The 10,837-nt window shown below is 36.6% G+C and overlaps 1 protein-coding gene across 1 annotated transcript in view; it reads right to left on the reverse strand.

Moving 5' to 3' along the window:
• Nucleotides 1-342: 342 nt before the first annotated feature.
• LOC107720186 (myosin-16) overlaps nt 343-10,837 on the reverse strand; it is a 43,725-nt gene continuing 33,230 nt past the window's right edge. Inside the window, exons 13-22 of the mRNA XM_016527825.1 lie at nt 9,787-10,003; nt 9,319-9,455; nt 7,443-7,546; nt 6,176-6,368; nt 5,902-6,105; nt 4,559-4,684; nt 4,305-4,475; nt 2,676-2,876; nt 747-893; nt 343-638 (exon numbers count right to left, since the gene is read on the reverse strand). Coding sequence (XP_016383311.1) covers nt 489-638; nt 747-893; nt 2,676-2,876; nt 4,305-4,475; nt 4,559-4,684; nt 5,902-6,105; nt 6,176-6,368; nt 7,443-7,546; nt 9,319-9,455; nt 9,787-10,003 — 1,650 coding nt within the window. The 3' untranslated portion in view covers nt 343-488. The remainder of the gene's footprint in view (nt 639-746; nt 894-2,675; nt 2,877-4,304; nt 4,476-4,558; nt 4,685-5,901; nt 6,106-6,175; nt 6,369-7,442; nt 7,547-9,318; nt 9,456-9,786; nt 10,004-10,837) is intronic.

Consider the following 10,837-nt stretch of genomic DNA (forward strand, 5'->3'; position numbering starts at 1 on the left):
CAAATATGTGGGTGGATTTTGATGTGAGAGACAACAGGAGATGGATTTTTTTCACTGCAGGAAGCGCTATTATGGATTATGGGCTTGTATTTTATTTAAAAACGTCTTGATGGATTTGTTTCTTACAAACACACAGCTTTTGTGATGTTTTTATCAGCTGTTTGGACTCTCATTCTGACGGCACCCATTCACTGCAGAGGATTCATTGCTGAGCAAGTGATGGAATGCTACATTTCTCCAAATCTGATGCATGGCCTGAGGGTGAATACATTCATTTGTGGGGTGAACTATCCCTTGGACTACATTACAAAATAAACGAAACACTCTAAATCTAAATTACAGTTTTCGTTTCTTGATAGTAAAGTCATGCTGATGATACCAAATATAATACTGAAGATAGATACTTGTTGTAATCAAAAGATTTATATGTTTACAGTTATTTTTTAAGACAAAAATGAGGAATGCAGAAGACTGAAAAATCTCTGATTCTAATCGATCATGAGTTTCTTGATTGAATTCAAGTACGTGGGAATGAGAGAGCTGATGGACTCGTCGTCATCAGTGACCTTCTCACCTCTGCCCTCTGACCCCACAGAGCTGGGCGACCTCACCAGGCCGGGATAGGGAGTGCTGTAACCCTGTGTCAAACACACACACACACACACACACACACACACACACGAGCAGAGTGTTACTGACTCCTGCTGGAGACGGATGGCAGAACATCTGTCCTGACAGACACTCACTGATGAGTAGCCTTTGCCGAAGCTGCCTCTGTTCTTGGTCCTGATCTTGGTTAGCGCAGACTCGGCGATGTCGGCCCGCTCTTCTGCGTCGTCCAGCTCATGAACTGTCTTCCTGTACTTGGCCAGATTCACATTCGCCTGCTCCTCCTGTGCATCAACAACAGCAGATCAGAGAAAGACATGCTGTTTCACGAGTTCACACTTACATGTAATAAACAAGAGTAGAGGTTATGCGTATTTGGCGTGCTGTCCGAAGGGAGGGCTGTAAGTCAAGGAACAGAGGTACAGTAAGTCTGCTGTGTATATATACACACCTCTTATCTTGTCAGTTGGGTTGATTACTGATTGTGCACCTCTCGTGTTAATTAGGTTAATTATCTGAACGTGCTCCTCCCGAACTTTGTTAATGAAACATCATATGTTTGACAGCTTGACGAAGTTTCACACTTCAAAATAAAGCATTCATTAATGCATTCATTTTCTACAGTTTGTATTTATTCATTCGTTTTCATTGTCATATCAGCATCAAAGGCCATATTCATTACAATAATAAAACGCATAAAATAATACAATATACAATTGAATTTCTTATACTACATTTTAATTATTCATTATGTGTTGCACTATTATATCATTTTTAAAAATGCTATTGCTCATTGTTAATTCATGTTTTTTCGTAATACATTAATTATTGTTAAATTACGTTACTTAAGACATCCACATAAGAAACAAAATCACGCTTTGGCAAATCATAATGATTATGATTATATGACATAAAAAGTCGAAATTATGAGTTAAAAGTCATAATTATGACAAAGATTTTTGTCACAAAGGTTTTTATCATATAAAATGACTCACCTTTGAATTTATTTCATAATTATGACTTAATATCCATTTCGATTTTTCATCTCATAAATATGACTGCCATAATTTCGATATATATTTATATATGACTTTGTATGTCATTGAGTTATTTCATAACATATATCATATATCACAATTAATACTTTTTATCTCTATTATAATTGTGACTTTTTTACCGGTATGTCATAATTATGACTTAATATGTCACAATTGTCATGTCTTTTTCATCAGTATGACTTTTTATCTCATAAATATTATATTGAGTTTTTATATCATAATTATACACTTGGTCACAATTAAGAATTTGATCTCATAATTATAAATGTTGATTCTGACTCATGTCAATTATGAGTTTTCATATAAATGTCATAATTATGACTTTTTATCTCATAAATGACTTAGTATGCCATTATTTTGAATTTTTTTAAAACTGTAACTTCTGTCATGAGACTATCTCATAAATATAACTGTCAATTTCTAATTTTTATGTCCTAATTATGACTGCCATAATTGACTTTTAATTATAAATGTATGTCATAATTATAACTTAGTATGTCATTATTTTGACTTTTTTTTTTCATAACTACCTCTTTTAAGTCAGAATTAAGACGTATCTCATAATTATAACTTTTTGACTTATGTCAATTATGATTTTTCCACATTCATTTTTTTGTCATATTTCTGGATTTTTTTTTTCTCATAATAATGAGTATAATTATGATTGACCAAAGCAGACATTGTATTCTTATGTGGCAGAAATGGGCTTCCATAGAAAGGTGTATTAGTGGGCCTAAATGTAGAAATTAGCCAAAAAAATTTTACAGGGTCCAAACCTCTGTGAAAATAAAAAGGTCAAATCTATGAGAGTTACAATCCTTATAAAAATCCTAAAATGTCATGCTGGTTTATGCTGGTTTGCAGCTGGTCCTTCTGGCTTTGCTTGACTTTAGTGCAGGAACCAGCTTGACCAGAAACCTCATGCTGGTTTGACTGGCAGTGAAGCGAATGCGTTTCAACCAGCACTAACCAGCACAACCCACGGGGTTAAGAGCAGCAGTGTCCTACCGCTTCCTCCACTTGTCTCTTGTAGGCTTTCATCTTCATCTGGAGTCTCTCCACCAGCTCCTGCATGCGGTGCTGGTTCTTCTGGTCCTCCTCGGACTGGAAGAGCAGCTCCTTCAGACGCCGCTCGTTCTTACGCAGGCTCTTCACCGTCTCAGCGTGTCTCTTCTGCTCGCTGTCCAGCTCCAGCTCCAGCTCCTTCACCTGAGCGTTTCCAGAGTACAGAGACCAGAGACTCAGGGTCAGGGCTGGATAAACGAGATCAAATAGTGATGATAAGCTCTGGACATTTTTTACTGGCTCTTCACCACAAACCGACAAAATAAAAGATGACAGAAATATATTATTAGTGTATACTAAAATGCACTTCTCAAAGTAATAATATTATTTTAAGCAATATCATTCATATCGTCCATGTTTAAATGTGTACACTTCTGATGTGCAGCACCTTATTTGACAAGAATTTAATAAATGCAATGATTTGTTGTAAATTAATTATTATGTTTCATTTGATTACATTTTACATATGAATTCATTTCATTACACACTATTTTTGCATTAAACTTGTATTAAATCATAATGCATTTTTATACATTTGATACATCTATATATATATAAATATAAATTGTTAACAAATTTAATACAGCTTAATCCAGTTTGAAATGTGGAAATGCATGGAAGCTCATTTAGCCACATAAAAAAAAAAATTATGCTTTGGCAAATCATAATTATATGACATAAAAAGTTGAAATTATGACACAGTAAGTCATAAGATACAAAGTTGAAATTAAGAGTTAAGTCATAATTCAAAAATGTCTTTTATGTCATAATTATGACTTAGTATATCAATTATTACTTCATAAGTTATTAACGTAATGACAAGTTTGACTTTGAATCTCATAATTATGAAAAACTTTGACTTAAATTTATGACTTTTCAACATATAAATGACACTGTCACAGTATGTCATCATTTTGACTTTTTATTTCATAACTATAACTTCTGTCACGATGTAAATGTTTGATCTCATAACTTAGTATGTCTATTTTGACTTAGTACAGTGTGTAAAAAATAACTTTTCTTCATATAAATGTCTTGGTCATCATTATGACATTATAACATGTTCGTCTCATAAATGACTTAGGGTGTCATTATTTTGACTTTATTTCATAACCACAACATTTATGTCATAATTTAGACTTTTAGAATTTTAACTTTGTATGTCAATTTCAACGTTTTGTCAATTACGATTTTTCATAGGAATGTCTTTGTCACAATTATGACATTTTAGCTCATAAATATGACATAGCATGTCATTATTTTGACTTTTTTATTTCATATCTTTAACTTAATCATAATTAATTAGTCATAATTAATCTTATAAGTATAACTTAGTTTGCCAATTTCAAATCATAAAACACAGAATCCAAATAAATAAATAAAATGAAAAACATAAAACTAGTTTCATGGGGCCCTAAATGAAAGGTACCTTACTGTAATTCTCAAGCTCTAACAAACATGTGGAAAGCATTTCCTTCCCCAATAATGCTAAATATCAATATCAATATCGTATGATATCATAAGTGCTAATATTTATGGCCCAGCCCTGCTCATCCGGTTAATGATGTTTACCCGCCCCTCCAGCTTCTGAATGATCTTCTTCCCTCCCTTCATGGCCATCTGCTCAGCTTCCTCCAGTCTGCCGCTCATGTCCTTCATCTGGAGCTCCAGGCTCTTCTTGACGCGCTCCAGATGCATTATGTGCTCCTGCTCCACACGCAGCTCCTCCAGCACACGCGCCGTCTGCAGACCGCCAGCACAGCGTCACACTCAACACCATCAGGCCTTTCTCTCAGCGCTGTGTGTGTGTGTGTGTGTGTCTGTACCTCACATGCAGATTTCTTGGCCTTGTCGTTGGCTGATCTGAGTTCAGTCTGCAGCTCCTCGTGCTCCTGCATCAGCTGCTGAACATCCACTTCCAGCTTCCGCTTCCCGCTGGACACACTCTGGAACTGAGAGCACAGAACAGCTCTGTTCACTTCAAACAGCAGATAGTTGCACACTAGCAGCATGACAAAATAAAAGGGCATCATTTGCATATTTAAATGATCTGTTTCTTGTACTACTATAATTCTTTAAAAAAAGTTAATATTTTGAATTAGATTTTTTTTTACTGTTATATTTTCTTTCTTTTTTTTTTCATGTTTATTTCAGTTGCACTTTTAGTTATTTTAGTTAAGTTAAACTAAATGAAAATGAGAAATGTTGGACATCATTTGAATATAAAAAAATTATAAATGACCTGTGTTTCTACTGCTATAATTCAAAAAAAAAAAAAATGGACTGAGGCACAGCAGAAGTAGAGTTCTGTAAAAAAAAAAAAAAAAAAAAAAAAAAAAAAAATTGGACTGTATCAGATTTTCACTAAATTCATGATAACAATAGTATTATATTTATATAAATGTGTACATTTTATTTATATGCATTTTATTTCATTTAGTATTATTTGTTTTATTATTTATTTATGTATTGATTGATTTTTTTGCCAATGAGTCACACTCAAAATACAACAGCAGGAAGTAAAGTACTCAAAAGTGCCAGCAATGATCAATCATCAAAACAATGATTGCATGAATTGAAAATATATATTTAAATACTGTTACAGGAAAGAGCTTGCACACTGTAAAGGTGTATGCTTTAATATTACGTTTATGTTGAATATACATCTGATTCATCTCAGATCAATGTGTTTGGTTGAATTATTCCAAAACGCTTCAGTTTCTCTATGTTCATTTTAATTTTAGTTAGTCATTTTGTTGTGTTTTTGTCATTTTTAGTCATTTTTGAAGATGACTGTATAGTTTTATTCACTTTTATTTCAGTATAAATTAAAGGCAGAGTAAGTGATTTCTGGTAGCCAATGTTGATATAAATGAAAATGTGAAATGGTGCCTTGGCAAACTACCTGAAATAAAATAAGTTTTTATTATTTTAGGTAATGTTTATTTTATTTCAAGTGACTTTTTTTTTTTTAGTTTAAGTGAACTTTGGCCTTGTTCATTTCTGACAGAGTTTGTGAATGTACTGCAAGGGATCCATGGAGAAGAAATAAAGATTCTGAGACAAAGCATCAACTAATGACCTGATAAGCATTATGTAAAATAATTGACAAGCTTTTAATGAAGGTTCTGATGAGTGTAGTGTGTTGTAGAGTGCTGTGGATCAGCACCTGGCTGTCGAGTGTGTTGTATTTCTCTGCTGTCTCGTGCAGCTCCGTCTCCAGGCTCTTGCGCACCCTCTCGGTCGCCTCCAGCGCAGCACGGCTCTCCTCGCCCTCGGTGACCAGCAGAGTGCAGCGGCGCTCCAGCAGCATCTGCTCCTCCCTCAGCTCCTCCTGCATGCGCGCCTCCTCCTCCAGCTGAGCCTGGAGCTCCTGCAGGAGACACACAGAGCATGTACCACACATACAGCAGCATGTTCTCCTGCGTGAACGCGAGCCGCACCTTGATCTGCTGCTGCAGCTTCTTCACGCTCTTCATCAGCTCTGCGTTGTTCTTGTTCAGCTGGTCCACCTGCACCTCCAGCTCATTCACATCACTCTCCATCTTCTTCTTGAGCCGGGCCGCCTCCGTGCGCGCCTTCACCTCCACATCCAGACTGGCCTGCAGAGACTCCAGCGCTCTCTGGTGGCTCTTCCTGAAACCAACAAAACATCTCATACTTGAACTGTTTGGACGGTTTGGAAATGTTTCTCTTTACGAGAATAACTGATTACATCATATTTTAAACCAGTCTAAGCTGGCTTGGTGGTCTTGGTCTTCCAGTCTGGACTTCAGGTTTTTAGAACTTTGAGAAATGTAACATTGAAACAAACATTTTTTGTGAAGCTGCTTTTGAATTGAACTGAACTAAACTGAACTGAGCTGAATTGAGAACTAACCAACCAGCTAAACAAGCTGGGTACCAAATTGGTCAGGCTGGGAGACCAACCTAAACCAGCTAAGACCAGCAAAATATTTCAGGCTGGTTTAAGATGCAAAAATAGAATTCTGTAGGAGACCTTGAATTCTGTCAAATCAAAAATAGAAAACACACGGTAGGTTTCAAGTTGCTGCTCCACATGTTAGAAATGATCATTTTTATTAAAAAATAAAAACACTGGCTGTCATGATATCAGATTCCCACTATATGAATATCATGGCCAAAAGAATTCACATTAACAATATTATATTATATATATTTATATATAATGTAATATACCTATAAAAAAAAATTTGGGAAAAAATAAACAAATAAATTACTCAAAATGGTTTAGTCTGTGTTGCTGTTTATAATATGAAATACTGAAAAACAAAATTAAGTCATTCAAAGTTAAATTCATATTTAACCTTTATTTTGTTTTCTCCTTTTCCCCCAATGAATCACACTCAGAATACTGTGCAAGTAAAGATATAGAAGCTGACAGATTTTGAAGAAATTCACAATATTACAGCAACCAGAAGAAGCCAGATAAAGTTACTTACCACAGCAGTTATCCCATGTTAGATAGAAGCAGGAAATAAAAGGCAAGGTGGAAAAACAGAAGAGTTAAAAGACTGAAATGCAAATAGGACAACACTGATTCAAAGCAGAAGATGTTTTATCAGAGGAATTTCTCCAAAGAGGCCATATCAGGCAATTTTCCCAACTATCACAATCCACCGAACCGTTTAACACACACTCATCTCAGCGATATATCATGTTGTCAGAACTAGGAGGCGCTGATCAAACCTGGTGGCCTCAAACTCCTCTTCTTTCTCCTGCAGTCTGCGCTCCATGTCTGCTTTAGCCTGAGACACTTCCAGCTGAAGACGCAGAACCTTCGTCTCCTCGGCCTACAGAAACACACATACAACACATCGGATTCCTCTCTGAACCACTAGATGGCACAAAACTCACAACAGCACTTTCAGAAACACACGCTTTGCACTTTTCACCGAGGAAATTTGCAGGCAGCAATGCAAAGCTGATTCTGTGCTAATTTGATCTAATATTTAATGTTTTTAAAATATTATAGATTTGTGTGAAAATGAGAATTTTTGAAATTAACTTATTTTTAAACAAAGTTTTTTTTTTTTTCAGTTTTTTTTCAGGCTAATCCAAATAAAAGCATAAATGCAATAACATCCAGTATGCAAATTGATTTAAGTCTACAATGTAGTCAGCAAAAACTATGATCGTTTCACTGTTGCCAATTACATTTCATATGCTGCACATTTTAATCAAGTCAAAAAGACATTGCAGAATTGTTTCTCAGTAATATTGCTACAATAATTCCTCTTAGCCACTGCCTATACTTTAAGAGGTTAAAAATGACAAAAAAAGTAAATATAATGAATAAATTCCTCCACACATTCAAATCTACAGCTTCAAGTGGATAATGAACATATCAAGAGTTAAGGAAAGAGTTCCTCTGGAAAAACACAAATGCCTGTAAGTGAGACTGGAAAGCAGCGCTCCTCCATCTGCATGAACATCATCCATCAGCGCTGTCAGCTAGACGGCCGTCAGACCACACAAGCGGAGGTCACGGGGTCAGCGGCCACGTCATGACATCATTTGAAAAAAATACAGCCTTACAGCAGCTCCATTTATCATCAACTGGCATCTCAAACCTGAGCCAGAAGGTGAACACTTCTCGAGTAAAAACACGACAAGCCTCGACATTTTTACTCAGGAGACTCATTGGTACGCATCCTGGTGATTCAATAATTCATCGTGCTGTTTTATTTGGCTTCTGCTCTTTACTCTTAGATCATTTGCTCTTTAGTTCATACTAGTGTTTCTGAACACCTAGTCAGTTGAAATCAGTCTTTCTGATTAAAATGAAGCATGTGCATCATATGACCCCTTTAAAAATAAATGAATTTGTACTTTACAAATGCTATTTTGATCATAAACTGAAAGACGTCTCTTCTGTTCACCAAGGCTGAATTTATGTGATCAAAAAAAAAAGATTAAAAATGGTCAAATATTATTACAATTTAAAATAGCTGTTTTCTATGTGAATATATTGTAAAATGTAAATTTTTTCTGTGATCAAAGCTGAATTTTCAGCATCATTACTTCACCAAGGCTGAATTTATGTGATCAAAAAAAAGATTAAAAATGGTAAAATATTATTACAATTTAAAATAGCTGTTTTCTATGTGAATATATTGTAAAATGTAAATTTTTTCTGTGATCAAAGCTGAATTTTCAGCATCATTACTCCAGTCTTCAGTGGCACATGATTCTTCAGAAATCATTCTAATATGCCGATTTGCTGCTCAAGAAACATTTCTGATTATTATCAATGTTGAAAACAGTTTGAAAATCAGGAAACTGGAATTCAATTTATTTTTCAGGATTCTTTGATAAACAGAAAGTTCAAAAGAACAGCATTTATTTGAAATAGTATATCTTTTGTAACGTTATAAATGTCTTTCCAGTCACTTCTGATCCATTTAATTCATCCTTGATGTGTAAAAGTATGAATTTCTTCAATACATAAAATCTTACTGACTCCAGTAGGATATGTACTAGTATTACAGTGATAACAGTTTTGGTGAGATTTACCTCTGTTTATAGCGTAATCATCAAGAAAAATCGGAGTATTTCTCCAGACCTCTAATGCCGCCTCTGACTCCTCCAGCGATGCCTGCAGCTCTTCTTTCTCCATCTCGATTTTCTTCTTCATTTTCTGAAGCTCATGGACGCTCTTCCCTCCATCTGACAGCTGGTCGGTAAGATCCGCGATCTCCTCTGAAACACAACACAGATCGATCAAACACGACACAATGATACAGTATTTTAGGAGAGCATCATTCTCTCCGTCCATTATTGAGTCCGCTTGTTTCTGTTGGACTGCCTTCCTCAGCTAATTACGGTCTGAAAACCGCAGCCATTCAAACCAAGCCTATGATGACAGATGGAGACTGACGGTCCCACATCACGCTGGCTCAGTTCGACTGTAATCTGTGTTTATATGAGTTCTGTCATGTTTTTACAGGCCATCACACATGCATCTTCACAAAAGGTTTGAAATAAACAGATATCCAAAATGATGTGACGGTGACAGACGTGTCAGCGTTACCCTGTAAGGCCTTGTTTTCCCTGCGGAGAGCCTCGCTCTGCTCCACGGACTCCTCATAGGTGGTTTTGAGCTTGAAGAGCTCTGCGGCGTGTTGTCTGCTCTCCTTCTGACAGCTCTCCACCTCCGACAGCAGCTCCTCACACTTCTGCCTCCAGTCACTCAGCTGCTTGTCCAGCATCCGCTGCTTCTTATCCAGCACTGCAGCCACATTGTTCGCCTGCAGGAGGAACAGTCATTACCCAGCAGTCCGCTGCCTGGCTGTGCAGAATTGCTTGTCAAAACCTCCTGCAGTGTTTCCCATACATTGATTTATTTGTGGCGGCCCGTCACAATATCAAAACTGACCGCCACAAATAGATTTTCCAAAAGGTTTTGACTTCGTTGAATAAACATGAGCACTGCACATCTCAAAATTGAAACCCGGTGCCGGTGTCTTTATATCACTGTATTTCTGAAGGAAACCGACGGTCTTCAGAAAATGTTGGATGTCATTTTCATTTCATCTTGCATGTAATGTCTGATAAAGCAGCGTTTGTGAGCGGAGCGCTGCTTTGTGTACAGCCGTTACCAGGGAAACCTCTATTTCTCCCGCTCTAAGCGCCTCCTGCTGGCAGAGAATGAATTTGCATATATGCCGCCACAAATATTGTGTAAGTCTGTTGGAAACACTGCTCCTGATATTCATAAGACCAGTTAACAGCTGGTGTTTCATGAAAGACCAGCTTATATTGTGTTCGAGTAGGATGCCCACCCGGTTCTGGCTGGTGGTAGCTGCTCTGAAAATATGTTTCTCAATTGTAATTCATTCTCATTTTGATGAATCAACATCGATTCTTAAATCCCAAGAATCAAGAATGCGGTTTTCAGTTGATGCATGAACAAAACTTAAAAAAACACTACAAAACATTATTTGTAGTGCCTCCCATCAGTGGCGGCTCGTCGGGGGAGGCAGGGGAGGCACAGCTTCCCCATAATTTTGAGGTGAAAATGGGAGGAGGACGATTTAATGTAAATAAAATTCACAATTCATTTCAGTTCATGTCTCAGGATG

Source organism: Sinocyclocheilus rhinocerous, unplaced genomic scaffold (assembly GCF_001515625.1).
Source record: "Sinocyclocheilus rhinocerous isolate Xijiao unplaced genomic scaffold, SAMN03320098_v1.1 scaffold792, whole genome shotgun sequence".
Taxonomy (NCBI): Eukaryota; Metazoa; Chordata; class Actinopteri; order Cypriniformes; family Cyprinidae; genus Sinocyclocheilus; species Sinocyclocheilus rhinocerous.